Source organism: Artibeus jamaicensis, unplaced genomic scaffold, assembly GCF_021234435.1.
Source record: "Artibeus jamaicensis isolate MK-2021 breed Jamaican fruit bat unplaced genomic scaffold, CSHL_Jam_final contig_2259, whole genome shotgun sequence".
NCBI classification, from domain to species: domain Eukaryota; kingdom Metazoa; phylum Chordata; class Mammalia; order Chiroptera; family Phyllostomidae; genus Artibeus; species Artibeus jamaicensis.
In genome coordinates this window covers 5,232,579-5,253,007 of record NW_026521468.1, presented here as the reverse complement: position 1 = coordinate 5,253,007, position 20,429 = coordinate 5,232,579, and the positions used below count along the sequence as shown (strand labels likewise).

General features: G+C 53.2%; 1 protein-coding gene and 1 long non-coding RNA gene across 2 annotated transcripts in view; one reads left to right on the top strand and one right to left on the bottom strand.

Moving 5' to 3' along the window:
- The window catches only part of GRB2 (growth factor receptor bound protein 2), a 60,106-nt gene extending 52,616 nt beyond the window's left edge, over positions 1–7,490 (top strand). The window contains exons 4-6 of the mRNA XM_037157769.2: positions 3,590–3,712; positions 6,306–6,474; positions 6,948–7,490. Of these exons, the coding sequence (XP_037013664.1) occupies positions 3,590–3,712; positions 6,306–6,474; positions 6,948–7,133 (478 nt within the window). The 3' untranslated portion in view covers positions 7,134–7,490. The remainder of the gene's footprint in view (positions 1–3,589; positions 3,713–6,305; positions 6,475–6,947) is intronic.
- An 8,771-nt stretch (positions 7,491–16,261) lies between these two features.
- LOC119058617 (uncharacterized) lies at positions 16,262–20,429 on the bottom strand. Its single transcript, XR_005084276.2, has 3 exons — positions 20,007–20,429; positions 19,034–19,288; positions 16,262–16,608 (listed from the first exon to the last, which is right to left on the bottom strand). It is a non-coding gene; the product is annotated as an uncharacterized LOC119058617 (long non-coding RNA).

Here is a 20,429-nt window from a genome sequence, read left to right as displayed (position 1 = left end):
TGAAAATCAGTCTAATTCATAAACTTCTTTCTTCTAGTTTTTGTTTGGAACTTGTACTGTCTTATACCTTCATAACTATATGAGTTTGGTCTCTCATCCTGCTCCCTCACCCACCAAGGAGTTTTTTAGATTCCTTGGAGGATTCCTGTCTTCTGCATTTGCACTCCTGGAAAGTGTACTAAGCACAGCTTTGCATTCTCATAGACACTCAGTGTCAGTACTTCCCTTGGGGGCTGTTGGGGGCGTGGGGATTTCATGGACAGCACACGTCCGTGCACTCACTGGGAGCAGCAGTTGGGGCATGGATCCTGGGAGTGGGAGGGGCCCCGTGCGTCACAGTGCGTCCTCCCTCCCTCGGTACCCGGAAGCCGAAGAACACCTGCACCGCTGTTCTTCAGTCAGTCCTCAAAGTAGGTCGGGGCTCCGCTGAACTTCTGTGCAGGGCCAGAGGATGAGTGTTAACACTTAGTCTTTGTGGGTCGCGTGCAGTCTCCGTCATGGCCCACGTTCTTCTTTTGAATATTTTAGAAACAGCTCTAGATTGTGGGCTGTACAAAAACTGGGTAAACTGGGTGGATTTAGGCCAAGGGCCCTGGTTTTCTGACTCCAGCACTAAATCCATTGACTACAAAATCAACTTGTTTCTTTTTTTTTTTTCTTTCTGTATTTCCAAGCAAAAAGGGAATTCAGCAAAACATCATACTGTGATGTTTGTATTAAATAAAAATGCCTGTGCCTCTCTGTCCTTGTTTCCCTTTGGATTGTTCCAGTACCAAAGGCACTTCAAATCCAACTGTTCAGAAAACATAGGAAAGGCCCGCTTGGTGGAAAGTTGTGGCGGCCGCCCTGATTGGTGGGTTGTCCTCTGAAGAGTCTCTCTCGTGTCTGGTCCCCACTGTAAAAGGCTATGAGTCATTGATCGGGGAACGTCCAGTTCAGGTGCTGCTCACAGACTGGCTGGAAATCCACTCCAAGCTCTGAGTGGATTGCTGAAAAAGAACATGACCTTGTACCTACGTGGTCTTCAGTCCTACAGGCACGTTTTCTGCTAGGGGACTGCTCTGTGGCCGGACACCTGTAAGTGCAGAGTCAGCGTCGGTTTCATAGCTGTGGGAGAGCACAGAGTCCTGGGCCTCTCTGCCCCTCTCCCCTCCCTTCCTCTTTCCCCCCTTCCCCCTCTCCCCTTCCTGTTCCCTATCCCACCTCAAAACCTTTAGTTTTTGTTGGAATGAGGGAAGTTTAATCCACTGAGCCACACCAGCCAGGGCCGAGTTTAAAGTGTACTGTGACCTATTACAGCATTTGAGTTAACAAATTAAACACAGACTACAAAATGATTGTTGGCATTAGTGTTGCAAGATGAGTTGTAGATACTGGGGGCGGATCCAGCTCTGTGCTGTCCCGTTGAGTACTCCGGTGGGAGCCTCAGGAGTGCAGTCAGGAGTGAAACTGCGAAAGAAGCAGCCTCCTCCCGGTAGCTTTCGCCTTCGCTATTTGTGTGGTGGCATAAATCCATCTTTTTAAAAGATTTTTAAAATGTTGACCATAGCCACATAGTGACATATAAATAACACCATTAAAAGAGGCTAATCAGACTTCGAAACGGTATAAAGTGCTGTGGAAATGGGGGGGTGACGGTGTCTAACTGTAACTGAGTGATAGCTTCCCTGACATAGTGCACTGGTCCTCACCTTGTGGGACGTCCTCGGTGGGGGCGAGAGTGTGTGTGCACACGCATAGTAATGGCAGCAGATACAAAACAAGTATCTACTTAATAATGTCTCCAACTAATTTTTAATTTTTCAACCTGGGTGCTTGTAACGGGTGTGTTTGCTTTGTATAAATTCCAGTTAGCATGCTTTCCTTAACTGCAGTTTTTGTTTTTCACTTGAGAATAAAGTTGAGTCCATTTTAAGCTGGGGGCAAGAACGCCCTGCAGCCACATCTGTCTGTCTGTGCACCATTAGGGAAGGTTTGGAGACATACAGCTGCCAGCAGTTGCCTCTGGGGAGTTTGAGGGAAGAGTCTACTTTTATTTTTACTGTATGCACATTCAGGTTATTTTAATTCATTACTTATATTTTAAACAGCAGGAAAGGAAAGTAAAATGCCTGCTTGCTGGGATGATCTTGGGGGTTTAGGAGGAAAGAGTGTGGCTCTCGAGTCACTTCCCCCGCCCCCAGGCAGATAGATGCCTGTGTGTGCGAGCACCTTACAAACGGGAAAGCACCGAGATTGAACTAGGAAATGTCTGCATGGTCTTGGTACTGTTAGCTGTTGTCCATCGCTGGAGCTATCAGTATGTGATTTTTCTGTGTGGCCTGACTGCCAGGCACTGGAGGGCTTACCCGTGAGTTCTTTGTAGAAGCAGGAAGATAGATTGTACCAGCTCCTCGGCAGCTTGGCATTAGAAAAGCAAAACGAGAAAGACACAAGTAGGTAGGTTTAGGAATGTTTGAAGGTTACTAATAGCAACTTCCGAATGTATCCTCATAGCAGCTCCCATCTCTCTAAATTGCAGTGGAGTGTCTTCTTAGAGACTTCTTGTCAAAGCAGTCGCTTACAAGTGAGAGATAAGTGAGTGAGGTTAATGGGCTGTTCTGTACTATTGTTATTATAGTTTGTATATTTAATGAATGTAAGTTACCATTTAGGAGTTTAACGAAGCATGTAGGTCTTTATTAGCTCTAAGGAACATGGCTTTTTAAAAATAATCATAACAATACAGTAAAGACACTTTGCAAAGAGAATATTGTTTTCACACCTCATCCATCCTAATTAGTATGGTTTTCTCGTGAAATGCTTAGGCAGCTATGACTTGATGACTTGAGGCTTTCCAGAGTGTTCTTCTCCTCTTCCTCCTGGTACGGACCAGTTGCTCCCATAGTTTTCTGTGAATTCACCCTATTTTTCTTGTGGCCAGGGTGAATTAGCATTGGGAGCAGAAGGGTCTGATTTGCTCCAAATGAAAAGTCACATTTTATAACAGGCTGCCCATGCACAAGGTAGATTACAATGTCCTTGACGGCTCCCAAAAGCTAAACTTGGAGCAGGGACGACAGAGGCGAGTGTTGAGAGGCCTGCCAGCCGTCCTTACGCGTGGAGGCTGCCTGTGCAGCCGGAACCTCTTCCCTCTGGGCCGCCAGGAGAAGAAGCCCTGTCTCTGACTTAGCCTTTTAGCTTTCCTGCCCCAGATTCCCACTGCAGCAAAGCCTCGGCCTTATCAGAACGGCTACAAGGAGGAGCCTGTCTCCCCTTCTGTGGTTCAAGGAGTAGGCTGGGGCTTTCCCGTGCCGTGCTGTGAGTCAGGAAGCCCAGTGGGCTTTGGTCCTGGAGTCCCGCTTTTAAGTGTCTTCCTCTCGAGGAAGTGGCCTACGATCATGCCTATGGGTCCCTTTCTGGAGAGGGGTAGGGTGAGGTCGTCATCAGGGAGGTGGTCCGCCTCTCAAAGGAGGGCCTGACTGGGCCTGTCCAGACTGAGACCAGGGAGGAGGCCCTTCCCCTGGCAAGGAGCGCCCTGCGGCTCCCATTTTGTAGCCTGTTTCTTTCTGGGGAAGCAGATGTTGACTGGCTTGCCTTCCTTCCTTAGGTGGTTTTTTGGCAAAATCCCCAGAGCCAAGGCAGAAGAAATGCTCAGCAAACAGCGGCATGATGGGGCCTTCCTCATCCGAGAGAGTGAGAGCGCTCCTGGGGACTTCTCCCTGTCCGTCAAGTGAGTATTTCCTGCCTTGGCGCCTGCAGCCCTCTGTCCCAGTGCCTGAGGGGTGACACACGCCAGAGGTTGCAGGCTGGGAGGGTTTCACCTAAACAGTATTTTACAAACAAGATTTTACATCAAAATCCTAATTTCTGGCCCCTCTTAAAATGTGTTCTAGCAGCACGTGGGATCTGCCTAGTTGCCCCGTGGCAGCCGCAGACGGCAGGCGCTCCTCTGTTTTCCTCACCCTCACACTCCTCTGTGCGTCTGTGCCCTGGGCTCTCTCCTCACACACTGCCCTCTGCCCTCAAGGGGACCCACGACTGCCTGGTGGCCACGCCCACCTTCACAAACCCCCCCCCCCCCAGCTCCCTAGCGTAGGTCTACCTGCCAACACAGACTAGGCCGCTCACACTCGTGTACAAGATCACCATGGTTTTGGGGGGTTTCCGCTTTCCCTTGTGGTGAATTTAAAGGCAGAAGGGGGCTGGTGGACAGGGACGAGGGAAGGCGTTGTCACCCTGGGAGTCACAGAGAACATGAACTGGAGCTTTGAGTGTTCTAAGCAAATCAGGCCCCAGTTGGGACCCAAGTATGTTGAATCAACTTGTCGTTTCCGTGTGTTTCGGGGTCAGGCCTTTTCTAGTTAATAACCTGTTGTCTCAGGAACCCCTGCCCCAGGAATGTGACGAATCAGGCCATCCTTCCTATGACAAAGAAGCGATTAGTTTAAAGATGGTTTTTTTAAATGAAGGCTGTAAGAATTTATTTGCCATTTTTAAATGATGTAAAGATTTCTTTACTTCCAAAACTCAACTGACTATCTTGTTTAATTTCAAGTCCAACTATGTGGTTAAAGTGTAGGTCTTTTTGAAACATAGGTTTTAAATTTAGAACTTTTCCCTCGGTGAACGTACAGGAGGTGGTTTCAGGCGGTGTTCGCAGTACCTTACACCTGCACCTCCAGCACGGTTCTTAGTCCCGCCGTGGAAAGGTCAGACTGGGATGTGAGCTTTTCCCTCTTCGAGCAATGGATTTTTTTAGTAAGCCTTATTTTTCAGAGCAGTTTTGGTTCACAGCAAGGAGTGGAACATACGGACATTCCCCCACCCGCCCACCTGCTCTTGACAAGCTTGATTAAATGTATGCAAATGAGGGTCTGGTGCAGCACCTGAGGTGGAAGTGCCCTTGCACTTCTTACTGCCCTTGTCTCCTCGCCAGTTTCCCCATATTGTGCCCTGACCCAGCCTGACTCAGACTGCAAGGACGGGGATGCAGGAGGGGTGCGGCGGACTCGGCCGTGGCCGGTAGGTCCATTTGAGGGCCTTGCCTGGGCACCACTAACAGGCCCTGTGCGTGGTGGCTGCTGGGAGGCTTCCCACTCCACTCCACTTTCCCCAGTGTACAGCTTGAAGAGATCGTGTATTTATTGTTGGAGAAGTAAAATTTGAAACTGATGTTATTCACCATCTTGATCAAAAATGATGAGGAGGAGGTTCGAGGATGTCATCTCCGAGACGTTTCTCATTTCAAGACTGGAGTCTGTGGTGCAGACCACTATGGTCCTTTCAGAATCCAGCCAATACATGGTGGCAGCAGACTTCTGGGGGGGCCCAAGTGTTATTTGAGTGTGTCCTTCCTCATAATGCTTTCTCCTCATTCATCTTTTTTCCTCTCGTGAAACAGCAGTACTGCAGGTCCTTGCATTATAACATTGATGAGATACATCGCACTGTTTCCTGAGTGCTTGGCACCTCCTTGTCGGTGGTTTCCTGGAAGCTCAGTGCTGCCACCTGCTGGATTGTTTTTAAGAGGTGTTTTGTTTCTTGAACGTTTAAGACTGGGGTACGGAGAAGACATTAATGTCGTTCTTTGAACAGGCCTTCCTAGAGTGCCTCTTTAGGGCTTGCACTGGTTTGGACACTGAGGGCTGGGCAGTGAGCAGAACAGGCAGAGCCATCGCTGAGCTGATGGGAGTCACTCTGCCCAGCCAGGCTCTGGCTACGGCTGTGGGCCAGCGTAAAGGGAGCGCGTACCTTTTACTGTGTGATGGAGAAGACTTGTCTCGGTGGGGGGTGGGGGCCGGGCCTCTTCGTTTATCATCCCCGTGTGTTCACTGTTCCTTTTTCCCATGGGGAGAACTAAAATCCCTGAATGGAACACACAACTTCAATCTGTTACCGGGTAGAGAACTGTTGAAAGTATGTCCAGTTCCTTCTCTTCGTACTGTACTTACTTCCTTTCCCACCTTTTGTAGTCTTAAAAGTCACATAATATTCTAATTTTTCTTTTTAACTGGAACAGGTAATTAAGTCCCACTCTTTGCCTTAACCAGGCTGTTTCTTTCTTTTGGTACCACGTGGGGTGTGCCATAGGTTAGGACTTCTCTTTTTCTTTGCAGACGCCTTCAGAAGGTCACTGGTGGTCAGCAGTCCTGAGAGGGGTCTCCGGGAGCGGGGCACCCTCACCCTCCAGCCAGGACAGCTGCTCTGCTGCAGTCCTGGCCCGGGCTGAGGGACTTTGCCCCCTTGGTGGGCAGGTGGCTCTGGGGGGTAGCCAGGACAGAGCCCCTGACCTGGTCTCCTGTGTGTCCCCTGCCCCTCGCCAGGTTCGGCAATGACGTGCAGCACTTCAAGGTGCTCCGAGACGGAGCCGGAAAGTATTTCCTCTGGGTGGTCAAGTTCAACTCTTTGAATGAGCTTGTAGATTATCACAGATCTACATCCGTGTCCAGAAACCAGCAGATATTTCTCCGGGACATAGAACAGGTGCCACAGGTAAGACTCTTTAGAGAGAGGTGGGACCGTTTCTAGCCATGAAAGCAGCTCCTCGGGCAGGCAGGGAGGAGCTCTGACTTTTTACTCCCTAAGGCCTTCAGGATTTTATGAGTAATAGAGTGATAGGAACTGAAACATTTTCAAATCCTGGGATTTTACATAAAACCTGATGGCTGTTTCTGAAGGTCTTTCCCCTTAAAGCCACACTTGCTGCTCTCTGTTCAGTCACACAGCACAAGTGGCACCACAGTTGAGGGCTGCCCTGGTCATTTCTGAGCACGGGAGGAAGGTCACACTGCCCCACACAGTGGACTGGGGCCGTGTGAGGGTGAAGGCAGAGGAAGAAGGGGGGTGTTTTAGGGAATGTGGAGACGTTGGCACACAGCTGTTGCCCCCCCATAACCAGTCCCACTCACAGAGGGGGCTGGCCACACTCAGGATGCAATGTGTGTGTTTTCCCTGACCCTCTGCAGCAACCGACGTACGTCCAGGCCCTCTTTGACTTTGACCCCCAGGAGGATGGAGAGCTGGGGTTCCGACGGGGAGACTTTATCCACGTCATGGATAACTCAGACCCCAATTGGTGGAAAGGAGCTTGCCATGGGCAGACCGGCATGTTCCCCCGCAATTATGTCACCCCTGTGAACCGGAACGTCTAAGGATCAGGAAGAGATTATTTAAAGAAAATGAAAAGTTTAAAACCTATACAAAGAATTAAACCCACAAGCTGCCTCCAACAGCAGCCTGTGCGGGAGCTCGGAACACCTGGCGGTTCACCTGGTGACCCTCTCACTTCGGTTGGAACTTGGGGGGTGGGCTGGGAGTTGGATATAACAATGCCAAAACTTACCTATAAATTAAGAAAAAGAGTTTTTATTACAGACCTTCACCGCTGCTCCTGTTTCTCATTTTTCCTTTTTTTCATCTCTTTTTCTCTTCTGTCCATCAGTGCATGACATTTAACGAACGCCACATATAGTCCTAGATGATGCTAATAATAAAAGAAAAGAAACCAAGCGGGCTGGTATTTTCTCTATGCAAAATGTCTAATTGAGTTGGAATGACCAAAAGAACAGCCATTTCGGGGTTCTCCGTGTACATGCACGCGGGGTTGGGGGGACCCCTCGCTCTGTGCGGCTGCTGGGGGTGGGAGGGCAAGTAGGGAGGAACCTTTCAGCCCCCACCTGTGTATTTTGTCCGAGTTGGAAATAGGGTGGGGGTGACAGGAAGGAGCATCACCCCTCCTGACTTCCTGAGAACGTTCAACTGCAAACCTGTCTCTTCTCCACAGTTTTCCTTCCGAATGGTGTCACTGAGCATGCTGTTTTTTCCTAGTGCCTTCTTCCTTATTTCAAGGGTTGCTTCGTGAGTGGTGTTCTTCATTTGTTTTGTTTTGCAGTAACCTAAAGGCAGTCCAGAGCTTTTCAGCCAATTTGTCCCCTGCTCTGTGTAAATATTTTTCCTTCGGTGGGAAGGGGAGAACAGGGTAGTGAAGAGGCAAGTAGAAGAGGGTGTGGGCCTTCTGCTTTTCCCAAGCCAGGAGTGGTTAGGGGTCAGCTTGGAAGTTTACAAGCCCCGCCGAGTCAAAGGGAGCAGAAGTCCAGTGTCTGCAGTTGCTGCCCCAGAGAGCAGTGCGAGCAGCCGCTGGGGCAAGAGGACAGGCCGCAGCTCCGCCCGCACTGGACTGGATATGGCCAAGGGGGCGGTCAGCGTCCCTGACTTGCCGTCTCAGGTGTTGTCTGCCCCACTTCTTCATCCCCAGAGACCCCCTGATTCAAATCCTCGGAGCCAGCAAGTTTCAAACACAGGAAAGCCCAGGGGATTTAAACTGTCGCACTCTCAGTATCAGGATAAACCCTGTCCCTACACTGGGGTAGGAAATGAGTCTTCACTTCATTTTTCTTGCTCTGGAAACCAGGGGTGTCTGTTCTTGCCTTTTACCTTTGTGTCCCCACGTAACCCGCCCAGGTGAGCCTTAGGGCAGCGTTCCAGAAGCAGCTGGGTGGTTTCACGTCTCCATTCACAGCGGGCTGTGTTTATAGCTGCTCCACACCAGCCCCCCAAAAGGAAATGTCTCCGTGAAGCAGGAACCGCGGGAAGGGGAGATTGGAGCTGTAGGAAGGCCCAGGCCGCTGCAGAGCTCTCCCCACATCTGCTGTCGGCGTCTCGTCCCTTGGAGTGATGTGCCTGGGAGCTTTCTCCACCCAGTCCCCTTCCCCCAACAAAACTGGGACTGGTTGTCGGTGACAGCCTGGGGTTCAGAAGTGGCCACTGGAGTGTCCCCAGACTCTGGTTCTGGTCCTGGAGCCGGACTCAGCCTGGAGCACTCGGAGACCCGGGAGGTGGCTGCACTTGTGGACAGTCTTTGGCTTCCCGTCCTCCCTCCTTGATGGCGTCTTCTTTCCTCGCTGGTGACGAGAGGAACCTGGCTTTCTGCACCTGGACGTCTGACTGTTTTGTTTTGGAATTGGTGTATATCGTGCAGCCTTGCTGAACTAAGTTGTATGTGTATATATTTAAACAAATCAGTGTTTAAATAAAAAGATTTATGTACTTAATCCTTTAACTCTGCAGACAGAATTTGGTAGGTAGTGATTAACTGTGAATAATAAACATGCAGTGGCTTCTTCACTCTGTATTTCTTCTGTCCCCTCGCCTTACAGTAAAGACCTTCTGACTCGTCCAGCTCGTCAGAGGGGCACGGGGGTCCCTGTGGGCCCCTCCAGGAGTGATGCCCACACTCGGCTGTTACCACAATGCTGGAGGAGCTCGTCCACAATGCAGATTTCCAGGCCGGCCCTCCAGGATTGTGGTTGAGGGCACAGTGGGTGTTCAAGGTGTTTCTGATGGAAACCATGGGCCACATCTTGGCAGATCTGTGAGACAGCACAGTTGTCTCGGTTCTTGTCCCCTTCCCCGCCTCCTCCCCTCTTCAGGACCCGACGACAGAACCATCTCTGCTGAAGCCGTCTTGACTTGTCTGCTTTTAGGGGGAGCCTAGGCCCGTTTACTCACATGTGGCCCAGGCTGCAGAACACCAAGTAAAATTTGTTCAGAGAGTGACCCGAAAAGAAACGAAACCCAAGGAATTTCCGCTGATATTCTTGGTCTGGTTCCTGAATAGAGCCCAGCATCTGACCTCCACGGTGGCTGCCCAGCTCAGGCAGGGGAGTTTTCAGTTCCTTCTCTGCAGTGACCATGCGTGAGAAGGAGCTCAGTGCAGCGCCAGCCTGCTGGGGGCCACTGGTCACACGGTCCACCCGGGCTAACTGTGGCAAAGCTGAGCAGAAATTTCCAAAATGGGGCCTTTGAAGTGAAAACTAAGGCAGCAACTGTCAGCCTCACTGGGGTTTTTTGCTCATGAATGACCTCAGACTCAGTGGGCAAAGTTCTGCTTTGGTGCAGTTGGTTGGTTATGGATTTCTCAGTGATAGTATCCCCCTCCAACCGCTGGTGTGTAATTCCTGGAGAGGTGTTCGGGTGGGAGTGCGCGCAGGAAGACAGGCGTGCAATGGCTCTGGGCGCTCTCCTGGCGTTCTTCACACTTCGCAGCCTGGGAGTGTGGATGGAATGGAGGCCAGTCTCCCAGTGCGATTGTGGAGGGACGGCGTTTGACAGCTCCTGCCAGGTGCTCCAGGGCGGTCTCTGCGGTGCCAGGGCTGCGTACGTAGGTGGCCTGTTGGAAAGGGAGGTGGTGGGCACCAGGGGTCCACCTGCCCTGGACATGCCCTGTTGTCCTGCTTACGGTCGGTCGTGTTCAAGTCAGAATATTCTACTTTCCCAAGTGCCTGGAGAGCTAGGAGAGGTGAAAGGGGCTTGTGTTTGGGCACCTTGGAAATACTTCCAACTCTTAGGGTGCTGTGTCTACATGCAGTGCAGGCCCCCCAGATCTGAGCCCTCTTTTACATGAAGAACAAAGGGAAGCTGGATACACTCAGAATCTGGTTCAGTTGGGGCTCCTTAAAGCCAGAGCCCCGAGGCAAATGAAGGACGTGCTCACCATCGGGGTTGGCCGGCATCCAAGTCCTAAACTGCTTCTGTGTCTCAGGTTCCTGACCGCTCTTAGGAAATAAGGACCATTCTGTGTACCTACATCACAGATCTGTAAATAGTCCAGTAGACAGTAGTGGTGCTGATGAACCCATTGGCTACTTAGAGCACTCCGAAAACTACTTTTAAAACTGATGGAGTTAAGTTTAAAAGGTACACTGTATGCAGTAGGAAAAGATACTCCTGAGACGGTCTTTCAAAACTTGATTCTGGCCTGTCCAGGCAGCGACACTGGTCTGGGTCTCTGAGGACTGTTTCATGCGGGCAGACCCCGGAGATGTTACGGGCTTGGCTCCTGCCCACACAGAAAAAGCAAGTCACAGTCGCCTCGCTCTCGGAGGGCCAGAGAAGCTCAGGAAAGCCAAGCTTGGAAAGTGACAAAACGAGGTATGCCCGCCCCCTGCCGCTTAGCCGCTCAGTCGGATTAGGGTTTAGAAAGCAGGCGCCACGGGTGCCCTTCAGGATCCTGCGGCTCCTGTCGGCGCCCTGGAGTCAGGAGCCTCCCTCTCGTGTCTCCTAATTCTGCCCTGCTGGCACGCGCGCCCCTGCTCTGTGTAGCCCCTGCGGGGGTGTTGATCTAAGGCGGGAGCCATTTCCATGGTGTTCTGACTCTGGAGCTGGAGGCCCCTCTCCCCCCTCTGTTGGGCGCTCAGGGTGCCCGTTGATACCCTCCCCAGACCTTCAGCTGCCCCTTCCCACCTTGCGCTGCAGGCGTCACTGCCCAGTTGTCCTGGGGCTGGAGAGTACCCCACCTCAGGCTTCTGCCCTTGGTACCAGGGCATTCTCTGCAAGCAGTTGGTGCATTGGTGTGCAAGCTGATAGGTGGGAGAGCTCCAGATAGGAGGTGTGAGTGACACACAGTGGCGGGCAGGGTATGTGAGGAGCAGGTGGGACTCAAGCCAGGTCTTGGAGGAGATTATTTTGAACAGAACACACAGACCCAGCCTGCACGACAGGCAGTGCAGTGCGGGCAGAGGCGGTGGTGGGAGTGAGCTCACTGTCCCCAGACGGGCTGAAAGGGAGCCTGGGCAGCCGCCACAGTGAGGGCGAGTCCCGGTGGGTCTTCCGGGCTTCGAGCCCAGGCCCAGTGACGCCCAGCCACTCGCCCTGCTGAGCAGAGGGTGCCGCAGGTCCGGTAGATGAGTGGCCCGTGGAAGGCTGAGGCTTCGGTGGTGCACAGAACGAGGCGGGAGGGCCTGGGGTGGGGAGTGCTGTTGAGGCTGTGCTGGCCTAGGGGAATAAGGAGCCACGTGCCAGCCTCCCGCGGGCTGGGTGGCCGGCCGGGTGCTGCAATTTGAGTGATACGCACCCCTCCGAGGCTTGGCTGGCCCGCGTGGTCGTCCGCCTTCGCCTGCTGGCTGGATGCAGGAGGCCCCGGGGAGGATCCACCAGCCCACCTGCTCCACTGGACGGGAGTTACGTCTCCTTCGGCGCCCCGCTGACCCTGGGGTTCATATCACAGCACCCTACTACCCTGACTACCCAAGGGCCATCCTGGGGAACAGTGAGCGAGAGAGCAACTTGAGAGGCCCCACTGAAAATACTAAGTTTGGGTGAGGAAGTGGAGTGACTCGACGTGGTCTCAAATACGCGGCAGCAGACTGAGGACCAACCGTCCTGCAGCTGGCGTGGTGAGCTCTTGGTGCCAAGCCCTACCACGCAGGCCGTGCCGCTCAGGAGGGCCAGTCCTGCCCCTTCTCCCCTACTCTCCCCTGTGCCCTTGTTCAACCCCTGGGCAGGTGCCCTTTGAGACCCTCCCGTGCTTCATTCAGGCCTCCGCTCAGACGGAGTCCTCCCTCGGAGAAGCCCTCCCCAAACGCCTTTAGTCACCTAGCCTCCAGCACGTTCTGTTCCCTCCTTCTCTGGGCTTTTCTCTGCAGCCTCATCGCTGGCTACCTCCCAGTTTCTCACTGCGAACCACACTCTACCTGCCTTCCCACCAGACTGTGAGCCCCTCCGTGGGGCAGGAACTCAGTCACCGTTGCATCCCTCACAGCTAGAAGAGTGCCTGGGGCATCCTGGCTGCTTCTTCATCGTCTGGTGTAGGAACAGGGTGTCCCAGACACTGCTGCGAACGAGGCCAGTGGCGCCAGCATCCCAACCTTGCCATCTGCGGGGGAGGGCAGCCAAGTAATGACTCCGTGGGGGGAGTAGCATGCTTAAGGGGGTGTAGAAGTTTGGGGAGCATTCAGCAGCAGCTCCCCCCTGTCTTGAGGTCGGGGAAGCCCGGACGGTGATGCATGAAACAGCCGAACGTAGAACGGGGACGGTCGCTCCGTGGAGAGGAAGGCATGTGTTCCAGGGAGGGGAGACCCTGCAAGTTCCAGAAAGACCAACATCAGGGTGGGGATACCGGGGTCCAGGGAGGAGCTAGAGGTGGGACGCCCTGGGGGATTGGAGTTGGGTGGTTGTCTTTAAGGATGGCTTGATTGAGACAGTTTCCTTGTCATCAGGTTACCCGTTTGACGTTTCCATTTGATGGTGGTGGTCTGTGTAATTCACACTCACACAGTCTACATTGGAACATCTCCATCACCCCCGAGGAGAACCACGGATCCCTGACCTGTCACCTCCCGTTTGCCCCCAGCCCCTCTGAGCCCCTGGTTTTCTGTCTCTCCCTCTGTGGATTGGCGTTGTGTTTCGGGGGGTCCAGCCACGTGGCGGCGTGTGCCGGGACTTCACCTCTGGTGTGGCCGACGCCCGTTCCGTGGTGTGGATGCAAGTTCGCTTCCCCGTTCCTCCTGTGACGGGCACGTCGGCTGCCTCTGATCTGGCCATCGTGGACGGCTTTGCTGAGAACACGTGTGTGGAAGGTTTTAGGAAGACGTACCCTGGAGGACTCGAGCAGAGGAGCGCACACAGCCGTGTTTGGCTGGAACAGTGGGGAAAGGGGGCAAAGTGAGGGGTCCCTGCAGCCGTCCTGGTGAGAGAGGGGCAGCAGGGGGAAAAGAGCATATGTCGGAGGACAGGGTAGCAATGAGCCTTTGGACCCTTCCTTGAGCAGCGAGGGACCCAGCCTTACTGTGAATTGAGATCGGGATCTCGGGAGAAAAGGGCAGGTTGGGAGGGAGGAAGGTTGGCATGGTGCACTTCAGGTGCCTGTGGACAAATGTCTAGGAAGCAGGATGTGTCACCTGTAGCTCAGGAGATGAATCTGAATAGGGGACCCAGGATCTGGGGTTGTGGGCACGGAGGTGGCCCTGAAGCCACAGCCCTGGCTGAGACCTCACCCTCTCCACTCAGCTCACTCGAGGCGAGAGGCGTGCGGGCCACGCCCTGAGGAGGGGACTTGGGAGAGGTTTCCCTGTGCCAGGGCAGCCCCGTGTCCAGGGACAGGGCTGCAAGTGCACACCCCTCTGGCCATCCTCTTGGGGCCCCTCGTCCTCCACCCTCTTCCCCCAGCCCAACCACATTGTCCCAAACTGCCCTGTCATGCACTCTGGCTTCTGCTGAGAAACCTGTCCCAGCTGCCAGGGTGCTGAGAGGGCGGACTCCTGACCCCCAGGAGTGGTGTGACATAGGAGAAGGAGCTCGGGGTTGGAGTCAGGCAACCCTCGGCTTCAGTCCAGGCTGTGACCTTGGGCGGGGCCCTCAACCTCTGCTCTCTTCATTCATCTGTTGGAAAAACCAAGCCGATGCCACACCAGGTTGGCTGAGGAGCTGATAGGATTGTGCGCCCTTGAGTGCCATGGGACCTGTGTCCATCATGATCTTGGCATTCAGGGCCTTGTCCTGTGTCTGAGCCTGGTCCAGTCTCTGACCCTTTCTCCCAGGGTCCCTCCTGGTGTCCCTGGCTTTAGCTGTTCTGATCTGAAGCTAAGGTCTCTCTTCCTCTCTGCTCGTCTGCTTATCCCCAACCCAACGAGAGAACCAGTTCTACACATCCTCTGAGAAACCTTTCCTGACCAGCTCCCAGACTCAAAGCCCCAAACACCCGCCCCTGCCTTCTCCACTTGTGTGTCTCTGGTCTGTGGGCCCAACCGCGGAGCTGCTCTGAGGCAAGGCTGCTCCTAGACCTGTCCTGGGCCCCGACCCCCGCCTCCACCAAGCCTGTGCCCTGCCTCCGTAGCCACAAGGCCGGGTCGGGTCGGCAGACAGGAGCAGCGGTGCAGCGGCTGGGGCCCCGTGCTCTGGGGTGGCCTCAGGTCGCCTCCTGTGCTTTGGGAGTAACCAGGTAGGGAAGCTTAAACAAGGCACCTTGCGTGAGAAACTTCGGTTGAAAACCAGAGCTCCATCTGAGTAGGGTGGGTGAGACGGCACCGAGATCGCTGTGGTGCAGCCCTGGGCCCACCGCCACTCTCGTTCCTGTTGAGGGCAAAGGGCTTCATCTATTTTTTTATGTTTAAATCCTTGCCCCATTTGAGGGCTGTCCTGGTGATCAGTGTGAGGTTGCATCTCTCTTCCCTCTTTCCAGGTGGCTACCTGGTTGCCCAGAGTTACTAAAAGGTCCACTCTCAGATCCGAGATGACAGGGTGCATTTTGCACACTGAGTTTCCATGGCATGGGGTCCTGTTTCCGGGTTTCTGCTCTGTCACTCTGTCTGTGTCCTGGGCCCGTGCTCAGGACACTGGGCTAATTCCCGAGACTGCAGAGCAGGCCAGTCCTCCCCCTTTGCTCTCCCTTCTCGAGGTCTGGCTCTTCTTGCTTGTTTATGTTTTCAGTGTAAACTTAGAATCAGCTTGTCTCCTTTCAGATAAAAAGCCCCCGGGTGATTTTCTTTGGACCGTGTTAAATGTACAAGCTGCCTTTGCCACGTGGAGCCTTCTTCCTACCTGGGAGAGAACACGCCTGGCTTTCTGAGCAGGGCCTCGGGGAATGGTTTCACGTTTTCCCTGTGGAGGTTTGGCATGTTTCTTAAAATGTTTACTCTCAGATATTCTATCTGTTCTGTTCATGGTTCGAATGAGACCTTCCTTCCCAACATATCATCTAACTGGTATATTGTTTGTACATGAGAAGGTATTGATTTCTCTCTACAAATTTTGGTCTTACTTCCCTACTGAAATATTGGGCTGTTCAAAGCGGTTCGGAGGTGGATCTCATGAGGACAGAACTATGTCTCAGTCTCATGTAGACCCCACGGCCAGGTAAGCTCGGCAAGACCCTTCACTGCGTCTCTGGCCCCCTGCCCTGGAGCCGGGAGGTCCGGGTCACTCGAATGAGCGAATGGCCGACTCTGAGGGGCGGAGGTGCTGTCTGAGCTGACACAGTGGGGACTCCTATCATGAAGTCTCTCTGCATCTGTCCAAAAAGTCTTCTCTGGGCAAAATTCAAAACATTTTGTTCTGTGTAAGGGATTCAAGTCCTTTTACAAACACTTTCTGACCATAAAGTGGCTCTTTCAAACACTTTTATAGCCAGAGAACAGTAACCTGTGGGGAGAGGTTACTTTTCTCAGAACAAAATGTCACATCTGTCAGGACGGCTATTATCAAAAAGAGGCAAAAGCAACAAGTGTCCAAGAGGATGTTGTCCATTGCTAGGGGGGCTTGCCCACTGCTGGGGGGGTGTAATGGGTGCAGCCTCCATGGGAAACAGTGTGGGGGCTGCTCAAAACATTAAACACACAACTTCCATTTGACCTAGCAGCCCCACGTCTGGGAGCTGATCCAGAATAACTGGAATCAGGATCTCAGAGATATTAACATTCCTGTGTTCATTACAGCACTGTTCAGCCAAGACGTGGGAGCAACTCGAATGTCCATCAGCAGATGAATGGATGCCGCAGACCACACACACACACACACACTCCAGCATTGAGAGAGAAATGGAACATGTGACAACACGGATGAACTTTGAGGACATTACGCTCGGTGAAATAAGCCACTCGCAGAAGAACAAACCCCACGCGATTCCACTTAATATGAGTTACCCTACAGAGGTCAAGTTCATAGAGTTAAAGACGGGAATGGTGGTTGCCACGGCCGGGACAGGGGAAAAGGGGTTATTGATCAGCCAGCATCGGTGTCAGTTAAGCACGAGGAAAAAGCCCTGGACATCTGCTGCACACACGGTCCCCAGGTCAACGAGCTGCATTGTGCCGTGAGAATTTCACAGGGTAGAGCTCATGCCAAGTGTTCTTACTGCAGTAAAAAAATTTTAAAAAAGTAGAAACATTATTACCATAATATCTGGTTCTGGACCCTGGCTGAAGAGGGAAAGTACCCAGGACGGGGAACATACTATGTGCAAAGCTCCCCAAAGATTCTAATGCAGGCAGAGCCCCGCTCAGCCCTTCCTCCTCCTCCCACAGGGTGGACAGGGGACAGACGCCCAGACGCACTGACCGGCCGTGCCCACACCCCTGCCCAAGCTCGCATGGTGTGTGTGGATCAGTCCCGCAAGGCCACTGTCTCCTGCACTCAATCTGCACCCCTCACCCCAAGAGTTGAAAACGAAGGGGCAATTGCTTATTAAAAAGCATTACTGATTGTTTCTCCTCCAGACCTTTGCTTCCTTTTCTGGCCTGGAGAGCTGGTCCAAGCATAAGAAAAAGACAGCTGAACTTCCCCCTTCTACCCTCTACCCAGACTCCCAAGGCAGCCAGGTGTGGCAGGAGAACCTTTGAATTCTGTCTCAGGCAGCTCAGGCCACTACAACAAAATACCTTGGATGAGAGAGTCCAAGGTCAAGGTGATGGCAGATCCTGTTCTTGGTGCTGGCTCTGGTGCCGGCTTGAGGTGACACCCAAGGCAGAGAGAGAGCACTGACTGCAAAGTCACTGGCCCATCATAAGGACCCCGCCCTCGAGACTTTGTCTAAAGCTAATGGCCTCCCCCAAGGCCCCCTTCTAATACCATCCTGTTGGGGGCTAGGGCTTCAACATAGGAATTTGGGGGGCACACAACACTCAGTCCCTGACAAAGGTCGTAGTCCTAGCTCTGGCCCCCAGCGGTTGTGTAACCGGTGCTCTGAGCTTGTTTCCTACTCATCGAGATGGGATGCAAGGCCTGCCTGCCTTCGAGGGTTTGAAGTGACTAATAAGGACAATGTCGAGCACGATGCAGGAGGCATGGCACTTCCGGTGCTCAGCACGTGTTTGTCATCCGTCTGTGGCAGACCCGCAGGCTGGCTGCCATTTTCTCCTCTCTGCTTCTTCTCTTCCTCTGTAGAACTATTAGAGCTCTCAACTTTTGGCTTGCACACGGCTACCCAGAATAAACACCGTTTGTCTCAGCCCCTCCAGCATTTAGGTGTGGCCATGTGACTAAGTTCTGGCCAAGAGGATCCAAGCAAGCCTCGTGGGGCAGTTCCAGGTGCCTCCCCAGAACCCTTCTCCTTCAGTCGTTCCCCTGTCCCAATTCTGGAATTCCCGCTGCTGGTTTGCCTCAGACCACGAGGACCACACCCTAGGAGGGTGGCCTAGCAAACTGGACAGTCCGCGCCCCTGGCAAGTTTTGGAGACAGCGGCCAGCCCAGCCCCACACAGCTTGCTCTGGACTTTGGTGCACAGAAGCCACTGTTCCTGTGGGGGGGGTGTCTCACTTTTCTGGCAGCTGAATCTAATCCTGGAACCCCGCTGCTCACGCCCATCCACCAGGTGGCCAGTCCTCGCATTTCCTGACCTCTCTTTTCCTCCAGAGCTCAAGGGGCCTCAGATGCAGGTGTGTCCCCCGAATGGTAAGCAAAGAAAGACATCCAGAGATGACCCCACTGTCTCTCTATTCAACTCTCCTATGCATGTAATTCTCCTCCACACCCGGTTCCCTTCTATGAACACGTTCAGAGGTGGAGGCGGATGCGGGAGAGGGAAACCATCTCACTCTCCGTCAGAGCGGGGGCTGCTGCTTCCATTCCGGCCCCACCGGGTCTGGGGGCACTGGGAGCACGGGCCTGTGCTGGTGCTGGGGACGGGGAGATGGGTCAGAAACGTACCGAGCACCAGTCTTCAGGGAGCTCACGGCGTGTGACGTTCGGGACGCTGAGCAATGATTCTCTCCCAGGATGGGCAGGGGGAGAAGGACAGACTTAGACAGGGTCAGGGATGGCTTCAGAGAGACACCGGGGACAGAAGGGGACACTGTGTGTGCAAAAGCATGTGGAGGGGAGGAAGAAAGGAGGGAAGGGGAAGGAAGGATTGAGGAGGACGCGGCAACACTGGAACCCTCACCCGTTGCTGTGCAAGTGTCAAATTGCTGTGGAGACCAGTCTGGGTCCTCAAATAGCCAAACAGAGAATTTCCATAAAAGCCAACAATTCCACTCCAGGGCATTTACCCAGAAGAACTGAAAGTAAGAATGCAAACAGCTACTTGCCCTGGCTGGTGTAGCTCAGTGGATTGAGCGCGGGCCTGCAGACCAAACAACCGCAGTTCAATTCCCAGTCAGGGCACATGCCTGGGATGCAGGCCAGTTCCCAGCAGGGGACGCACGAGAGGCAACCATACATTGATATTCTCTCCCTCTCTCCTTCCCTTCCCCTCTAAATAAATAAAATCTTAAAAAAAAAAAAAAGATTTAAAAAAGAGAAAACTACTTGTACGCCACTGTCCACTGCAGCATTACTCACCACAGCCGGACGGTGGAGGCCACCGCAGTTCCAGCGGGAGATGGACAAGATGCGGTCTCTCCGTCCACGCAAATGGAATGTTGCTCAGCCATGAAAAGAATGGAGTTCTGATACATGCCCCAGCGTGGGCCTCGAGGACATGATGCTCAGTGAAATAAACCAGACACAAAAGGACAGATTGTATTGTCCCACCCATGTGAAACGTCCACAATAGGTGGGCCCACAGAGACAAAGTGGGCTGGAGGTTACCAGGGCCTGGAGGGAGAGGGAACAGGGTGTTACTGCTTAATGGGTACGGAGCTTCTGTCTGACGTAATGAAACAATTTTCTAAACAGCAGTGCTTGCTGGCCAACATCGTGAACAGAATTAATGCCACTGAACTGTACACTTAGTGGTTGAAACTGCAAATTATGTAGTTCATTATAATTACACACACAGAGAGCACTCGGGCTCCCACATGTTGCATTGTGGAAGGGACAAACGGGGCCACGGGAGCAAGGCCCAGGAACTCTAGGGGAATAAATGGTGATGCTGAGCCGGAAGGCCTGGGGTGCAGGAGCACGTGGCTTCTCTCATAGGACTGGTGTTGTTGGGGTTCCGTCGCATTTTCTATTTTACCCCTTGATCTGCTTCCACTCCAAGCACCCGATGACCTGATTCTGTTCTCGGAGGGACCAGCCGCAGTGAGCAGGATGGCGCGCAGCAGGACGTGTGGACGTGGTGAGACGCCCCCGCTGCGGTGTGCTCCGGTAGTTCCCAACTTCTCATCGTTGCTGAGTTGTGGTCCACTGCGTGGGTACCCCGCCCACACCTCACGGTGCTGTGTTCTGGAACAGCTGAGCCCTTTCCAGTTTGGGCCGCAAGGAACATTCTTCTCTAATTTTTTTTTAAATTGAATCCTCATCTGAGGACATTTTTTTTCATTGCTTTTAGAGAGAGTGGAAAAGAGAGAGAGAAACATTAATCGGTTACCTCCTGTATGCTCCTGGATCGGGGATCCGACTCGCAACCCAGGCATGGCCTTGACTGGGAATCGAAGCTGCAACTCAAGGGTCCTGGGCCGACACTCCCACCAGCTGTGCCGAGCGGGCCAGGGCTGCAGCGGGCACGCTCTCAACTCTTCCTGTAAAACTGCTTCCATTTCTCTTGGAGAAGCACTTGGGAGTGGCGTTGTTGGGTCACAGGCGGGTAGATGTTGAACTTCCTAAGAAGCTGCCCGTGCTGTTTCACGCCCCCACGGGCACTGGACGAGGGTCCCGGCTGCCCCATAGCTCTGCTCCCCCTGGTGATGGCTGTCTAACTAGCCCTGCTGGTGGATGTGTGGTGGCTTCTTATCATGTTTTTAGTTTGTGTTTCCTTCTGACTGATCATGTTCACTTGCTTATCGCCCGTCTG